At 42.9% G+C, this 18534-nt stretch overlaps 2 protein-coding genes across 4 annotated transcripts; both read right to left on the reverse strand.

Annotated features, from left to right (window-relative positions):
* Positions 1–645: 645 nt before the first annotated feature.
* tmem168b (transmembrane protein 168b) lies at positions 646–8265 on the reverse strand. The gene is made up of 4 exons (XM_061076820.1): positions 6794–8265; positions 5459–5601; positions 4108–4382; positions 646–2260 (listed from the first exon to the last, which is right to left on the reverse strand). Exons 1-4 carry the CDS (start codon positions 7928–7930, stop codon positions 1713–1715), a joined length of 2103 nt encoding a protein of 700 aa, XP_060932803.1. The 5' UTR covers positions 7931–8265; the 3' UTR covers positions 646–1712.
* Positions 8266–9234: 969 nt separating this feature from the next.
* On the reverse strand, positions 9235–17490 carry bmt2 (base methyltransferase of 25S rRNA 2 homolog). 3 transcript variants are annotated; one of them, XM_061076826.1, is made up of 5 exons: positions 17287–17490; positions 13757–13898; positions 13513–13641; positions 12575–12689; positions 9235–11709 (listed from the first exon to the last, which is right to left on the reverse strand). In XM_061076826.1, exons 1-5 carry the CDS (start codon positions 17444–17446, stop codon positions 11077–11079), a joined length of 1179 nt encoding a protein of 392 aa, XP_060932809.1. In that variant the 5' UTR covers positions 17447–17490; the 3' UTR covers positions 9235–11076. The 3 variants fall into 3 exon arrangements, with proteins under 3 accessions (XP_060932809.1, XP_060932811.1, XP_060932810.1); XM_061076828.1 differs by lacking the exon at positions 17287–17490 and adding an exon at positions 15988–16058; XM_061076827.1 differs by lacking the exon at positions 17287–17490 and adding an exon at positions 14097–14428.
* Positions 17491–18534: the final 1044 nt, after the last annotated feature.

Genomic DNA, 18534 nt, shown 5'->3' on the forward strand with positions numbered 1-18534 from the left:
GTAATAAAACTCATTCATGGGATAGGCTCTGCTACCTCACCTTATCTTAAAATACGGGGAAGTGTAAGCAATTCTGGGATTGATATTCCTTCATATCTGTCATACTTAACATATATTTTATATTAGAATAATTTATATAAAAAAGTCTTCAATTGAAATTGATGAAACCCTGGTTCTCATACACAAAGATGTATTGTGTCAATTTCCTGTCACACCGAGGAGAGGAGTTGGTGATGAAACTATTCAACCTTTCACTACATAAAGAAGTTGAGCAGCTTGGGAATTAAGTACTTAGTTGTGTTTTTGCCTTAATGCCAAACAACTGCAAAAGTTAAATACAGAAGCCACAGTCCAACAAACATGGCAAAGTGGGCAACAATTGGTGTTGACCACGATCTGACCTTTTGCAGTTGTGTTTCCCATTACAGCGCTTGTGTGACACGTCTCGTCCATCAAACACATAAACGAAAAATATAAAATTTTGTCCTGACCAAATTGCGTTACTTTATTTTCTAGCTGCTTGCTTCTGTGACAGTAGCGTACGTTCCCAGACGACTTGTCTGCGTGTTGGCAGCTTTATTTTACACCTCTTCTCCCAATGAGGTTCCCTTCAATAGTGTGTGAGCAGACGGAAGAGAGACAATGTTGAGTTTCTTTGTTCTTCAAAGGAATGACAAGGGGTTTAAAAGGAGCACTTCATTCCAGGAAATCAGAAAACATTTTAGAGCTCAGCCAAACCCGGTACATTTACAGTCAATACAACAATCAAAAATTACATATTATTTTCAGGAGACTTTCCAGAAAGATTTTTTTATGAAATAATAGCCCCATAAAGTGTCTCCCTAGTGCAGAGCATTTCAATTTTGCATATGGAAGAGTTTTTCTCAATGTATGTGACACATGAATTTACCTGCTTCACTTAGTTTAAGGCAGAATATATTATAGAAGCCTATTAAAATAGTATATTGAGCAGTGTCCCACTCGTCTCTAATTGCATAGTTTCATCCATTCTTCAACTTATTGTCCTTCAGCTAATCCATCGACATACACGTACAAGTGATAAGAACCATCTTGCACAGCCCAGTGCACTGAAAGAAAACACTCTGGGGTTAACGTAGACATAACTACTGTCATTCCCGCACATTTCCTGTAGTACTGGATTAATCAGTACAGAAAATAAACTCTCTGGATTCCCTGAAGCAGATACAGTGGATATCAAGCATTAGAAAAGCAGTGCATAGAACCCGCAGGAGTGTAAGAGGAATCATTTAGCTACCAAAAAATTGAATATAAAACTTCAAGCTCTAGAAACACCTTGCTTGGACTATAATTTATGCCTGAGATCGTCATCTGAACATGTACCACAGCCTCTTTGGTTTGAGAGCTCGATGTCCTTTGGTAGTTCTGTGGTAAAAGGCACCGTCCGAATGTATCTAACAGTTAATACAAGGCAAAAGTGTGCAAATTTGTAATTAGGATCAGTCTCAAAATAAACTGGGATCTCTCAGTCAAAGCTAAAAATACACATCTATATAATAATCTGCAAAGAGTAGAAAACTGACTCTAAAGAGACAAAAAAAACGAAATCTATCAGTAACCAAGTGATTAGTTTGCCGTAACAAAAATGACTGGTTAGGGATAACGTCTTATTTACGTGTTTTAGAAAAATGTTCCTTGTGAAGGCTATAAAACAACATTCCCTGTTTGTGTTTCTAAGATCTGACCAGTTTGAAGCCTTGACCTGTGTCCAGTATCGCTGGTGGGAACCAGTTGAGTTTGACTCTCTTGAGGCACCGCAGGCAGACGCTGCAGACCCACAACACGTTCATGCTGCCGCACCACAACACCAGCTGCACCACGGGGTACGTGACCCGGGGGTAGTACATGCTCCAGTGGTTGGTGACGTCGCTTCCGGTCGGCAGGTGCAGCGTGTAGTCACTCCAGTGTTTGGAGATTCCGTATGTGGCAGAGACCAGCCGGCCCCTCTCGGACCACTGAATGTTGCTGCTGGAGTTGCAGTTATACTCCACCCACTGGGAGGTGAAGTCTCCGAGCTGCGGCGTGTCCTGCAGCTCGGCGTCCGTCCCCCTGGCGAGCGTGGCCCCCTGCACGGCCATGTGCATGCCCTCCACCTTCGTGACCTCCTTCACCCACGGCCCAGAGTTGTCGCAGTCCAGCACCAGGATGAGGCGCGAGCAGAAGCTGCCGTTCTTCTCCCGCCACCAGTCCAAGATGTGCGCCAGGCGAAGGGTGTCTCCTCCTGAGGAACAGAGAAGAACATTGGAAAAAGGAGAGTAAGATACTTGGCAGGGATCACTAAGGAGATTTGAACAAAATGCACCAGATAAATAACATTAAACAAAATAAATACATAATTAAAAACGGCAATAAAATCACAACAGACTGAGACTAGGATGTGGGTTAGGGTCAAAGTGGGACCACACATTAATCATGTAAGAGAGAAGAAATTGAAGAGAAATACTTTAAAAATTGTAGACAATCATTATGCAACTTTTTCATTGGCTTAGTTTTAAATAGTGTTGATCACTCCTTTGTTCCACGTCCTGTATGAGAATTGGTTATTGTTCCTCTTTGACAGCTATTGTACAATGAACTTTAAAAAAAAAAAAAAAACTGTCTCTATCAATCTAAGGAAATATTGGTAGGTTTTAATCTCTGAAAGTTGAAAGCTGTTTTGGTACAATAATGTTATTTACAGGGACTGATGTACTCCGGACCTTCTGCTACCTCTATATACAGTATGAGGACTGGTATCACCTTTAACATCCTGTTGAATCATCCTGGTCTATAGTGTTCCAAAGACCTTTAAAGTTGGATACATGAGCAACTCTAGATCCGTATAGACCTGAGCACATATGGTGAGAATAATAATGCAAAGAGTGTTTGCTCTATATTGAAAATACAATTGTTTAAAAGGAGTATTCATCATTCAACAAAAATGATGATATAGTCAAACATTTACAATTGACAAAAGTGACTCAACATTTAAGGTAAATCACCAATACAATTCTAACTGCAGTGTATAAATAATGCCACTGCATCAATCAACCAAAGCTGCTTTCAGACAAGCACTGAAGTCCACAACATTTTCTGGAATTTTCCAGAAGGTCTGAATAGGAGACATCAAATCAGTGGCTCCGAACATTTCCCAGAAATCTTTCTGCCAACCAAGCGAGCAAGTGGGCGTGTTGATGAATTTTCTAACACGCAACGGACATAAAAGTGAAAAACAAAGAAACATCTCAGGATGAAAAAGAGGTGTCATACTAGTAGAGTATGCCAACGAAGATTTCAACTTAGAAAGGCATCCCGATTCAAGAGATTTTGGTGATAAGGGCCGATGCTGGGGTCATTGTGCTGCAAACAAAAAGTTCAAAACGACTCAAAAAAGACTTTAATGTAACTGTATTTTCCCCTTATTGCCTGAATTAATTTCCAATTATATAAAAAAAAATATTATTTGTGTTTTTGGCTGTCATACAGATGCTAAATTAAGTGGAGATTGTTAATTTCAATATAGCATATACAATAGATATAAAATTTAGGTATGAGGCAAATTAGCGACATTAGGCATAATGGGTTAGGGCTAGGGCCGTAATTCAACAAATTTTCCAGTCTCTGGTATGTAGATTATTATATTGATGCTGCTTTTGCTTGAAATTTAATAAAAACATACGTTTCTGTACAATCATTGCTGTTCCATCATCAAAGTATTTCAAATACAGCTTAATACCTCAAAATAACTTTGCTGCACAGTACCAAGGGGCTAGTATGTATTTTCCACTCCGACCACTAGATGGCGGCAGAGTACTCCCAATACCTTCATTGTATGTGTAGTATTTGCATCATCAGGCATTAGTGGGATAAAAAGACTGGGGTTTGAGGCGAATTAGCGACATTCGTCTACAAGGGGTTAAACTCATAAGTTGCTCATGTAATACAACACAAAGCATCTCTTCACAATAAAGCACCTACAAAAACTAAATTTGTGGTTAAAGACAATCTTGTGATCACAGTAACAGCAAAGCAAATGGTGCACCCTGATTTATTTGAGTGTTACAAGCATGAGACTTGTACTGGTCTCACCTGACAGCGCCCACTCTCCACTCCTATGGGTGTGACCACTGTAGAAGATCACGTAAGTGTCGTGGCGAGGCCCGTCTGCCGTGCGGAGCTCGAAGAAGGATTTGATCTTGGCCTGCAGGGCCTCCAGAGTCACGCCGCTGGTGGAGTAGTCGCAGCCAAAGGTCTCGATCAGGTGGTGGGCGAAGAAGCGCTGCACGTTGTTCAACATGCCTGTGGAGCGTCTGTTCAGGTCCTGCACCTGGTCGGGAGGCAGCAGCATGGGCTGGCCGTCGGGGCTGCAGCACAAACACAAACAACACAGAGGAGGAGTGAGGGAAACGTGTCTATTGAGATCAGTCGAGCTGCACAGGCCGGAGCAACCACCGGACTGGGACGGACAACTTCTTGGTTTTAGATATTCTGACAAGCCGTATTGCATGTGATGTTTTTCCTGCTGAAGATGATTTTAATCATTGCCGTCCAGGCAATAGCAAAATGTCGTGTCTTATTTTGTGTGGCCAGATGCATAAAAACATAACAAAAAAGGACACAGAGCAAAAAAATAGAAGGTCACTAGGTAGAGCGCAAACCCCAACAAGGCCACCACATTTCATACACTCTCAGTCATCAATTCCCTAAATGATTTGTTGTTTTATCTTTTAATATCTACTATCCTTGGCCCACACACAGCCCACTTGAACATGGCTGGTTGTTTATATCCACTCTGCAATAGGGATGGGGGAAAAATCTATTCAGTTACGAATCGCGATTCTTGTGAATGACGATTTTAAAATCGCCACGCTGCCTCCCAAATCGATTTTTTCAAACATATATTTATTGGTTTTATACGGGGTAGGATATATGGGGGGAGGAGCAACCTCACCCCCGAGCATGTTGACCAGCTCTTGTTTTTGCACATGAATCTAAACATACCCAAGCACTAGCTTTGCATAGCCTACATGCAAACAACAGTGAAGCATAGCCTTCTTTTTGTTTATTTCAAAGTCTATATTTTAATTAAACTTTTATTCATTCTATTTTATTGACCTTTTATTTATTGTTTAAAAGTAGCCTAAGTGGCAGACATTTCTTAATCTGTCAGTATGTGTGCAGTGAACAGGGGCTATACAATAATAGGGCACATTTTTATTGATTTTCTCTATTGGCTGCCCGGCAGTCATTAAGTTCATGTTAATATTTGAAATAAAACTTGTAAAGCTCTAAGTGAATTTGACTGTGTTGTATTTGAAGGTCTGATTCAACTGTTTTGCATGGTCCAGTATTTAAAAAAATAATAACCAAAAGAAATCGTGAAATATCGTATCGTAATACCCAGAGAATACTCTGCAAGTGGCAAAGCGTCACACTGTACCTGCAGTAGTTGGTGGGAATGACCAGTGCGTAGCCCACACAGGTTCCTCCCAGGCTGGTCCCCAGCTCGTGGAAGAGCCCGTGGAACAGAGACTCCAGAGGCAGGACCAGCAGCACCAGGCTGATGAAGAGGCTGCTGGAGGCCTGCAGCACATTCACATTCACACACAGGGTTAGAGTTAGAAAGACAAGAAGAAAACAGCTGTGTAAGACTAAAGCACAGATGAGTTTACATGAATCTTGTAGACAACAAAAAACATTACTGTTAAAAAAAGTTAAAAACAATATTCATCTGACCCATCTTATAGAAGGTGAGAATTCTGAGCTATTATTAATTGATATTTAAATATTTAATTTATGGGGGATAACGGTTTGTAACAGATATAGCTGTATCAGTGTATTTGTTTTATGACATGCAGCAACATAAAACTTTTTTTACAAAATATAATGCAAAAAGATTGTCATATCCGTAATGCTCATCATAGTCCTGTGTTGCATTAGCACTACCTAGATAACAAGTGTTTCCATAGCTGTTCAGTTGAGTGTAATCTTCTGTCTTCACTCTATAACATTAACAGTGTTACTAATGGTAATGTTACTCAAAAACAAACAATTCCAGCCTCTACATTTTTTTTTTTTTTTTAAATAAAGTGTCTGGTTTCCACCAGAAACATTAAAATACATTAAAAACATATATAAATGTGTATAATAAGCTGTGTGTGTGGCTATTATTTATTTCAACTATTTATTGGGGCAAAAAATTGGGATCTGAGACTTTGTGTTCTTTCTCCTATTTTCCACATCTTTTAGGCTTTTGATAAACAATTGAAAGTTTAACTATAATTGAAAAACATCAGCTACAGCCCCAAGGCACGGATAAATATTTCATGAATGTTTTAGACTTCAAATTCTATGTTGATGCTTATCTTGCACTTAAAACATTGATGCACCTCTCCACTCTCGTTTCTCATTAATGTTTTAAAAATGATTTTGTTGATGTTCTCTGTCACATGCCACTTCCATTAGACTTCTGTCCGTCCTGGGAGAGGGAGCCCTGGTTTCTATTGTGTGTCCCCTGTCAAATGGGTTTTGGTTGTTTGTTCCTCACTCTTATCGAAGGGTAACGGCAGGTGTGAAATTGTGATGTGCAATTTCCCCCATTTTCTACGAATACAAGTTTATTTTACATTTGAATGAATTGGAACGTAAATATGAAAATGTTGATGCTTGTATTATTATTTTGATATCATTATCTTTTGCATGATTCCTCTTTTGAAAATGAGCAGATAGCTGTGTGTGTGATGCGTGCTTGTAAAGTACATGTGTTGTCTCATACCTGCCAACACAGAGCAGCCACAGCAACAGTGGTGACCAGCGTGAAGAGCGCCAGACGCTCCGAGATGAGGCAGAAGTGTCTCATGCCCTTGGAGGCCATGATCTTGTCCACGCCGCTGACCCCTGACCCCTGGTACAGGCCCACCCTCTGGCACTCACTGAGCTTGGTGTGGAAGCCCCACACAGTGATGACAAACACCAGGTGGAAGACGCACCAGAGGATCACACACACCACGAACCCTGGGATCATGAAGTACCACTGGTCCCGGTCCGCCAGCTTCCGAGAGGCCAGGGTGATGAAGGTGACCTCCACCGCCAGCAGAGGCAGCAGGGACATCCTCCTCCACAGACCCCTCCACAGCAGGAAGGGCTGCCAGCGCTCCGTCACGGAGAGCCCGCTGAAGTACACGTCCAGCAGCGGGTCGCACAGCAGCTGGCTGAAGAAGCAGGCCAGGGCGAACGGGTTGGTGTTGACCCGCAGCGAGGTGAAGTACAGCACCGCGGTGACGGCGGTGAAGCACGCCAGGTTGAGGAGCGCCAGCACCGCCTTCATCCGGAGGGCGATCATGACGGTGGCCAGCGCCAGCAGCAGCACCATCACGCTCAGGGAGTCCCGGAGGTGCAGCGTGGTGCTGGCGGCGGCGAAGCCCAGCAGCTCCATGCGCTCGGCCGAGGTGAGGAAGGCGGGTCGGTACCGGGTGCAGCCCAGCAGCCGCTCCAGCAGCGCCCACAGGGTCCGGAGGGCCACGCTGGCCAGCAGCAGGGAGCTGGACACCCGCTCCTTCAGGTCCTCCTGCACCTCCGGGCTGCTGAGGAGGCACAGCAGCCCCAGCAGGAAGCCGAACACCAGGTGCAGGATGCCGAGGCTCACCCGCTCCATGCCGAAGTGGTAGTAGAGGACGCAGGCCCCCCCCAGGACGAGCAGAGCCAGCACGAAGATGACGAGCAACGTGGAGTCCACGCTCCTCTCCCAGCGGGCGTAGAGCCCCAGGCCCAGGGCGAGCAGCAGGCTGAGCCCGGACAGGTACCCGAGCCAGCGCACCGAGGACCAGCGCCTCACCTCCCCGTTCACCTCCTCCAGCCGGGTCATGGCTGCGTGGAGGCAGTGGCTGAAACAGTAGCGTAGGAACCGACACATTCTGATAGTTAAGTCCCAAATAAAGCAGCTCTATAACGGGCTACGGTCGCTTTACAGCCCGGGAAGACATTACAAACCCCGGGAGTGACTTCCGCAACAGGTTGAGCTGTTGCGTGGCTAGCTTAGCTCCAGTTAGCTCCCAGCGGGGCATCTTTACACCGGGTAACGGCAACACTCACACCCGGAGGACCATGGCTCTGGAGCTCGGTCATGGTGGAATCTGCTTTACTGAAGACAGGATGGAGGGAGCAGATAGCGGCTGCCAGCACCGGGACAAACACTTCAGGTCAAAAAGTTTGTGTCGCTAAAAGTTTTGGGTCTGATGAAAGTCGCCATGACACTTGCTCCGACTACGGCATGCGCAGAGGGTCAGAAAGGGATAGTCAAATGTCAAATCTGTTTTATTATTTAAAATGTCCGATATAAACAAAATATGTAGTTTGTCGGACAGAATTAGTTTGAGTATATTTCTTTGATTAGCAGCTTGATGTATGTTGATGATGTATTATCCATTAGGCTAACCCAGGCACATGCCCTAGGGGTCAGGCTCCCCCAGGACCAGGGCCTCTGCGTGAGGGACCGGCCATGTTTCATGATTGAGAGCATGGAACGACCACAACTACGTCACATGATCAAACATAGTGAGGACCATGCGATGAAAAAATGCACTAAAACAACTAGAAATGAGTATAAAGACACGTACAATAAACATAAAGACAAAGGAAATAACTATACAGAACAGCACTAAACAGACAGTAAATGGCGATTTGACACAAATGTTACACAAAATGACGAGAAAGATACAAAAGAAGGAACAAAGACTCAGAAAATGTCAATTAAGACACAAAATGATAATGAGGACACAGAAAACTAGCATCAAAGACCAAGATCAACCATTAGGTCACGAAACATAAAGAGAAAAGCATCAGATAAAACAGACAATTATAGATATATCTGATACTTTTTCACTGTATTTGGAGTATTAATAGTTTTGTGCCACTATTTTTATTTGCCTGCTTTTCCTACAAAAGCTGACTGTGTACCAAATACAAGTATTCCAATGTACCCATGCAGTCTTGTACCTGTGGAAATGGTGTGATTCATATATTTAATGTGTAGTATTACTACATGAAGGGATCCTGCTTCATGACACCAACCTCTGCTCTATTCATGTTTTCAATCTCTAATGTCAACTAATATTTTCAATGATTCACTTGAGCCACTATTTAACCACTTCATAAGCAGTAAATTAATATTGAAAAATAAGGCACAATACACACAAAAATAAAACAACACACGGACACTTCACATCTACATTCATTTATAAAAGAAAGATACAACCGTACTACAAGCACACATTGTTCGGCATTGTTGAACATGTTGATAATGAAGATGAACCATCTCATGCAAATTGGCTAAAAGAAACACTGGAAGACAAATGCACCAAAGTCAGTCACAAAACACCCTTCAGAGTCTGAGGATGTGTGGATACTGTTAAATGTTTTTACTTTTCTTTTTTTTAAACAGAGAGATGTGCATTACTGAAAACTGATATGACATGGCAACAACACACTGCATTACACCAACACTGGAACTGTTCGTTGTTAACTGTTAATATGACAAAAGGAGAATAGATTGTGTACATTGTTAAGATTCAGATATGCTTGCTAGCTTCTGTTGAAAGTGAATCTGGTTAATTTTCTGCAAGGGTGTGAAAGTTGGAGTGCAACAGAAATGTGGACAAAGAAGGCACCTTAGACTCACTGGGATCATGTTATGGGCCCATCGTATTGGTTGTAAACCATCATCGTAGGAAAATAATTACATTTTATAACACCCTTTGGGATCAGTGATAAAGTGCCACAGGCGAAAAAAGAACAAAAACATCACGTGAATGTATTCCTTCATTCACACTGACAAACCCAACCACAGTCACACATCCGGCCCGCTCCGGGACAGGCGGCAACACACACTAACGTTTCACCTGCTAGTGTCTTCGGATCTGGTCTTGCTGGCTATTGCTGAAATCCACAGTCTGTCACCTGGTTCAGTGGTTCGGTTACGACAAAACAATAAATTAGTGCAAATTTCTGTCCAGGTGAATTTTTGTGACCGCGAGGAGATCAGACCGAGAAGACACCGTATGTATTTCCATTTCCAAGCTACAAAACTACATCAAAAGGATTCTGGTGCTGAAATGGTCACTGACTCGCAGTGTTGTACTATGTGCCTCTGCTTGAGAGTAAAAATATACTGGAGCTCTAACAGGAGATAATTCAATGTAGATATTTCTGAGGACAATAAGGAGGAGGAGAGAAGTGTAATACCTACTTTGAAACAATCGTACCTTGTTACACAATGAGTAAACACAGCTACAGTTTCACATTAGTAAACCTAGTAATACTACTGTACGGTTCTGAAAAGGTTTTAAAATGCTACAAATACCACGTTCTTGTAAAAGATACACAAATCATTCGGAGGGATGCCAGGTTGAAATGGCACCGCCACACTTTTACACCGGACAACACCAATGTTCTGAGAATATAGATTTCAAAACAATCAACTTCTTATTCTTTTGCTTTGGAAAAAAACTAAATGCACATCAAGGATTATCAGAAAGTCGAGCTGCATGACTGTGACAGAAGCGAGCGTACCAAGTCCTGTCGTTCCACATCAGTCCCTCCAATGCAATCCAACCATCAGACTGCTCGGGTTGCTGTATTTGGCATATCTACTAAGCAGCCTGCCACACTAGCTTCTTCAAACAGCGACTGAGTACAGACTGTGGACAAGCTGACTTTTGTTATTGAGAGCTGATTGGAAGATGGGGTGAAAATTGAGGAGCAGGGAGTAAAGATATCGTAAGGGAATTCACTTTCCAACTCTTAAGACTTTTAGAAAACCTAACTATTTATCAAAATATATCCTTCTTCGTGTGTGTGTGTGTGTGTGTATGTCTGTGTATGTGTGCACTTACAGAGAAGTGTGTATATGAGAAAATAATCTGTAAACTCTCTATCACACTGTGCAAACTGCATTGGAGGAGAGGGAGGATCAGGTGGAGAAGAATGCAGCAGGTTCAATTTGGCAGCGCAGCAGTTGGAAGGGGGAGGTGACGGGGGAGGAGGGGGGGTCGCTGGTGTAGCCTAGCTTTGAAGCAGTATGTGGTCCTCCAGCTCGTGGAAGCCGGGCACCGAGCTGCTCTGGCTCTCTCCAGAATCGGAATCATAGGGCGTGTCGGGCAGCTCCATGAAGCCGCCGGCCAGCTGGTCGTCCTCGAACTCGGAGCGCGCCTGCACCGGCACGTCGGCACAGTCATCCTCCTCGGTGGAGTTGAAGTCCTGAGGGATGTAGAGCATCTCCGGGTAGTTGTGCGACACAAGGTCACTGGTGGTGGCCAGCGACACCTTGCGGAAGGCGATGAGATGCATGTGGGAGTACTTGACGTACTTGTAGCGCTTGAAGCCCAGCGACTCCACCGCCACGCGCCAGCTGCGCATCATGAGGGCGTGGCGGTTCTGGTGGGAGGAGTCGGGGGTGATGATGAGCAGGAGGCCGTGCAGCTCCAGCAGCTCGTGGGCCTTCTTGCAGCAGATCCAGCGCTGGTACGGTGACGGGAAGTAGGAGAGGAGCAGTGAGAAGACCACCACGTGGAACAGCTGGGCGGGCAAGGCGTCGATGGGGTTGTGGAGGTGGCGGAGGAAGGCGTCGACCGCGTCGCCTGCCAGCTGGAGAGGCTGCTGGAGCTGGAGGTTGAGGAAGTCACACTTGTACACACTCTGAGGGAGAGACAGGGCAGAACAAACAGCATGAAGCACGGCTCAAATGGGATCTTTTACGCCTACAACCAATGTCACTCCTCTTAATCCGCTTTTAGACATGCACTGAACTGCAGACAATCTCCTGAAATGATCCAGAGGGACTGTAGGTGAGAACAGAAATGTCTGAATCAGTTGCTGCCTGCATTCTCTGGAGTTTCTCTTGCCAGCAACCAAGAAAAACTCTGGAGAATGTCCAAGTGAGAACAGCACCAGATTGTCAGGAGGATTCATCGTTTGCAGGTGGGAGTGTGATGATGTTCTTAGTACACAACAGACGGTGTTTCAGACAGTGAAACTGAAAAAACCCTAAAAAGAACACTACTATCTCGGGATGAAAGAGAGGTGGCGTACAGGTAACAGACACGGATGAAGATGTCAACCTGGAAGGACAATGAGATTCAAAAGTTTTTGGTGATACGAGCTGAGACAGACCTGATTGTGCTGTAAGCAATAAAGATGTAATACATGCAGCAGAGTTTAAAAGTTACATCATGCATGCTGCGCCACCTCTCACTAACACTGCATTGTTCATATGTTAAAAATGTCCAGACCCAATTGTGCAAACATATGACGGAGTTCAAGTCTGAAATTGTTGTTTCATTACAGGCAGCTACAGGATGCACAGCACTTTTTGTTCTGCTTTCTGCTGAACACACTCTTTACGCACACGCCCACAGACACAAACACCTGCACACACACAACGCAGACCCCATGCATGAGTCATCATGGCTCTTGCTTTGGTATTGTCAACACCAGACAGGATATCCTTATGTATTTTATGTGTGTCAAATATGTTGTCAAAAGAAAGCTGGAGCACTGGTACCTCGACTGCAGGCACTATGTCGATACCAACTGTGAGGAACTCATCAAACTTCAGGAACGGGTTGAAGCAGCTTCCCACGTCAAGGACACGCATCTTTCTCAGATGAGAGATTGAACTGAAACACAAATGAAGTGTCAACTGAAGCAAATAATGTCTAATCCCAGCTTTACTCTGTATATTTTAAAAGCAGCTTATTGGCAAACAAACTGAATATTTAAATAGTAATGGATAATTGATTTTGGATGTTTTTTTGAACATTATATGAAACAGATAAATAAATATAATCTCTACTACATGTTACAGAAATTATGTTTTAAAGAAATGAAATGAAAATATTGCATAAATATAGCATAAAATATCATTGTGGTGAGGAGTGTGTTTTTATAAGATACTTGCTGAATATGAAAACAACCATTTTAATTATCAGAAATACAGACAATAACGAAACTATAAATATGTGGTTTAGAAATACAGAAAACAAGTTATGTTGTGCGTCTATTCTACTTTACAAATCTCTAATATTTTTCAAAGGAGTTTAACAACAAAGAACTGCAGTGTTTTAAGAGGCATTTATCAATTAGAATAAAACACCTTCTAAATAAAGCCCTTTAGTACATATCCCGGCTCTGGTAAAAAAAGGAACTATCCTTAAAGTCGGTGAAAGTGTACTGCTGTTGTTCATATTGATATTCACAGCTAAAAGTATTCAAAATATTATTTTGGTGAAACAGCTCCAAAACAGAAACATTTATATGATCAGTGATATTACAAAGTTGTAGTTAGGCTGACATCAGACATTGCATGTATTTCATAATTTGTTTGCTACTATTAAACAACAATAAAGACTAGTATATAGTATATATATATACTGTATAATTAGTATGGAATCAGAACACAAATGCTATTTTAGACGAAGTGTTTAGAACACTTTAACTTACCTGGGGATAGTGCTGTGTGGTTGGGCACCTACAGATGCTGCAGTCAGACCCATGGCGAGCGTGGCACTTTTCTCGTCCTTTTCCAACATTCGTTTCATCCCCCCCTCCAAAAAATATTCTTGACAAATACTGCAGGAGTGCAAAACATGACATTACTGTGAAAGTGAGGAAGACTAGTCACTTCTAATATCCCTGTCACAGGGACCAAACATTGCAATGAGAAGACATCAGAAGCCGTCCCTACCTGCGACACCATTCGATCCGTCCCTCTCCTTCACAGTTCTTGGTCCAGTGGTTGTCTGCGAGATTCTTCATGGCCAGCGCGTACTCACTCAGTGTCTGCTCGTCCTCACAGTGCTCACGCCAGATCTTTTCAAAGTCACCCACTAAGAAAATCAAGAAATTAAATCAGGACAAAATGAACAAACAAAAAATGATCTGAGCTCACAGTTTAGATGAATAAAACAAGCCTGTCAAAGTTAGCTCAAGTTACTGCTATCAATCACTTCAATTCATGTCCTGTCTGAACTATTTTTGTCTTCTTCTAGTCGATCCACATCAAGTCACAAACATTCTCAACCTACTTGCCAGTTGTGGTCATCCAACTTTGAGCCAAAACATTATTTAACACCTCTGGAAAAAATATTTAAAAACACTCCTACACTGTCTCAGTGTTCACTCGTCTCTGGCAGCACAGACGTGGATTTGTTTCCCTAACAATCAAACTCAAAAAGGCGTTTCATGGTAATAATAATGTCCACAAAAACTCCCTTCAGCACATCTGCGGAGCTGCTCAGAAGTTTACAGCCCGTAGCGCAGGCCAACACGCTGATAAAGGAGAAATCCCATGACCACAGGGAAAAACACACTATCTGATTTGCAGAAATGAAGGAACAACAAGTGGAGTGGTGGTAAACAGCGGCGCTCTGGAAGCATGACCACTGTGATTCGATGCCAAGCCTACCAGATCATGCTTTACTTATTAACCAATCATAAGGTCTTTGAGCAGGACAGACGCCTCGGTGCTGCTCTGGTCTCCAAAACAACCAGTTCGTCTCTCATACTCGGAATAACTTCTGATTCAGCATGCTTTGCTCAAAACATGACTTGATCCATTTAAAGAATTGTATTCAAGGTTGTGAAGTGTTTTTAAGGTGAAAAAAAGAACAAGCCCAGAGAAAATACAGCATAACGTTCTTACTACACAACTGATATCAGATTATTTGCTGCAGCTCAAAAAGTATTACTGAAACGCTTTTATTACATTTTAATGAATTGTTTAAATGCTCAACATTTTCTTTCTGCTTTTCATTTTGAGATCTGATAGCAGCCAGACAGTCAAGCAGGAGACGACCTACATCAGGACATTTTGTGGTTTTTAGACTTCTGAAGACCAATGCCATCGGCTGCTAGAATCATAAGAGGGCGATGCACTAATACCAAGATAAAAGGGTTGGCACCTGTCATGAATTTGCCTTTTTGTGTTCCCCTCCTACACAGTCTGCAGAAGGGAGAGAAAATGAGACGGAGTGCAGCAACAGCACAAAGCCTCAGTGTGGGTCAGCACTGTGGCAAGCGTTTTAAATCCAGGGCACTTCACCACTGGTACTATGGCTGAACCACTGAGTCTTCTTCTGTGAGCATTCTGAAGCTCAGATGTTGTTCGGCAGTAACAAGGTGTTGTCAAAGGGTTTTTCCAAACTTCCCCTTTTTACATGGTCCTGCACAGACTGACTCACAAGAGGAAACAAGTTTAAATGCTCTCAGGACAGACGGCTGCAGAGGAACTCACACTATTGTGTTAACCTTCTAGAGGCAGTGTTGGCTCAAATTACTGATATTTGGTTAATGAATACAAGATTCATTAGATTACTTTCAAGTAAAAAAAAGAAATTTGCATTTCCAACATCACACAAAACAAGACAGAGAAACACAGCCTGAAGGCTAAGCGGTCCCCAAGAATGACACTTCACAAGATAATGAACAAAACAACAACAACAAGAGAGCAAGTGAAGATGAATCAACATATAAACAGCAGGCAAACAGCAGAGGAAGGGGAACAATGCCAACAGTCTTGTGTTTCTCTGGTCATAAAATTTAAAAAGCGAATAAATTACATGGTATTTTGCCAGTATATAAAAACAGATTGCATGGAGGTTGCTGCTTAAGTATTTTATCGTGCAGCAGAAAAAATAAAGGCCCCTGTATACGACCCTGTGGCAGACAACACACCACGACTCTTGACTCTATGAAAGGATCCAATTTACTTTCTTTTGAGTACAATTTCATAGATTCAACATCAGCCCACTAAGAACAATTACTCAGTTTCATGAATAAAGTTCTGTGATCTTGTGTATTGACAATCTGCTAATTCAGAACTACACAACACTCCACCCTCTGGCCTACTGATGAAGTCCGTTGAATACAATAAGCACCTTTCAGAAGAATGAAAATAAAATGAAAATATCACCTCACCAACAACTGTGGCTCATGAGCACTGCAGTGGAAATGGTTGAAAGGAAATTCAAGTTAAAGCAAAATCCATCTCTCATGTTGTGTCTGGAACACAAATGAGGAAGAAACACAAGTGAGTGTTTCTTGAGGTTTTTGCAGAGAGCAGCAATTTTACTTCTGGTTTACACAATTTGCATAGATATTCTTCAGTTAGATGTTTTTGCTGTGATGGTGGTTTTGACCAGAGATTGAGATAGGTGTGATTAAATGCTGATGTTTAAACTATTTCCATAAAGCGAAGCACTTCTAAGAAACCCTGTGTGGCAGACATGCATTCTATTAGCTAGTAGCTTTGGTTCGTAATACATATTTTAAAATGAAATCATATCAACATGTAATCATGCAAGTCTTGGCAATTAACCTACAATCTCATTATACATCTTTTCATAATCAATGTGAGTCTACTTCATGTTCTCTGCAGACCCATGTTATGGAATAGACTGCAGTAGAAAGTGTTGGTCAATATAGACACTTGTCTTTAATCTCTCGGTCACATGTGGCTGTTGTGGGCAATGATCAAGGCAATAAGTCAAACTGCTTTATGGAGGAAACATTGGACTTTGGACTGAATTTGGTATCAACGCTGAGTGCTTTGAAGTGTCGGGTGTTTCTGGAGCAAACAGACATGTTATGTTGTCTATGGAGCATTTCTTAAAATGTTCACATGCTTTCCTAAATCACTTTATGCATTTTTGTATATTTCCAGCCACACTGTGAACCCCCCTTGCAGCTCAACCATGCATGTATCATCTTGCATGAGAACATTTCAGATGAGTAGTTTTGAATCCCAGAACTGAGAGTAAAAGCTAACGTGGTTGCAGAAGTTGCAGTGATTGTTTGTTTAGTCCACAACATTATTTATTATTTATTAGCAATGCACTGGCAATACACAAAGTCATTCATTGGCCACAGACAGGCTCCGTTAGTGTCTGTCATTCAGCTGTAATGGTTCCACTGGTCAGTAAACTGGGTTTGGGGGGGGGGAGATAATACTGTTTGCAGTACAGACACAAGATAACACAGCAGCATTGGAAAGTGTCTGTCATGTTACCGTCGAGCAGCTCTGAAGCCAGGCCCAGCTTTCTGACTGTAGAGCTCTCTGGGGTCTGCAGAACCACACGGTCATTAGGGGGGCTCGCTGACCGAGGCCCGTGTCTCCATACACAGCAGCTAGCGGCAGGAGGACTCGGAGACCCGGAGCTAACGCTGCTCGGCCGCGGGGCCACATTCGGGTCGAGGGGCCCACGGTGGCTCGCTTACCTTCTCTGTATTTCCTGCGCAGTTTCCTGTGGACGTTTTTGACGACCACCGACAGCTTCTCCTGCTCATTCTTGCTCGGTGCTTCCTCCGGGATGGGGAAGTAGAAGAGCTCCGGCTGGTTCTCCGTCTCCCCGGTCTCGACATTGTCCTTGGGGTCCATAGCACCGCTCCGCCGCTGCTGCCTCCGCTGCCTCCGCCGGTCGCTTCCCCCTTTTCCGAGCTGCAACACGACCGGCGAACCGGCGCACCGGCCAGCAACACGCCAGCTGATTGGTGGACTCTGACAGGCATGGCGAACAAATGACAGCGTGTCGTCCAATCACAGGCCTGGAAACCCCTACCTGGGTCTGCGTATGCGTCATGGAGCGTTTAAATGAATTATGTAAATCCCACAACTCCTCTATGTCCTTAATAAAAAGCTGTCATTCATGTCTGTGGCAGTTTTACTTTTTTTAAATCTTGGTTTCACAGTTTTTACAGTTTTATCCTTTTGTGAAGCATGTTTAACTTTGTACAGATAGTGATATACATGTAAACCTGTGTGTATGTGTGTGTGTGTGTGTGTGTGTGTGTGTGTGTGTGTGTGTGTGTGTGTGTGTGTGTGTGTGTGTGTGTGTGTGTGTGTGTGCGTGTTATTTTACTCTATCCTTGTTTTATCAAACCTATCACAGGGCAAACATGTTAATTGTGCATACTTTCACTGTTTTTAAAGCCCTTTATATACAGTACATATTAATAACTCCATATAATTACTCTGTAAACTGCATTTAGTTTGTCTGTTTGACTAAAACATGCTCATACAAGTGTTTGGTACTACCTACTGGGATTTGGCAGAGATGCTGCTACATCAAAAGACCTGAACTGTAAGTGAGATAATCAGATTAGGCCCAGAAATGGATTCACAACGGATTTGAGAGAGTGTGACTGGAGATGCACATGATGCTTGGATAGTGTGGAGAGAGGACATGGGAAAGTCCTTGCATAGTGTTATGTTTAGCATGAGGTTCATATTATTCAGGTGCATTAGACATCTTGAATGGTGGAAAAAGGAAGATTATTATTTGAATTTGAAAGTTGCCAAAGAAATGAATACTGCACACAAGACCGATAACAAGCGAAGATTACTTTGAGTTAGGGAAGCTTAAACTGTTGGCAGAAGAAGAGTAGTAACGAACTCACAGCGTGAAGGTTCTTAGTTTAAATCCCAGTTCAGCCGGTGCACTGGCTTCCTCACACAGCCCAAAGACA

Source organism: Limanda limanda, chromosome 8 (assembly GCF_963576545.1).
Source record: "Limanda limanda chromosome 8, fLimLim1.1, whole genome shotgun sequence".
NCBI classification, from domain to species: Eukaryota; Metazoa; Chordata; class Actinopteri; order Pleuronectiformes; family Pleuronectidae; genus Limanda; species Limanda limanda.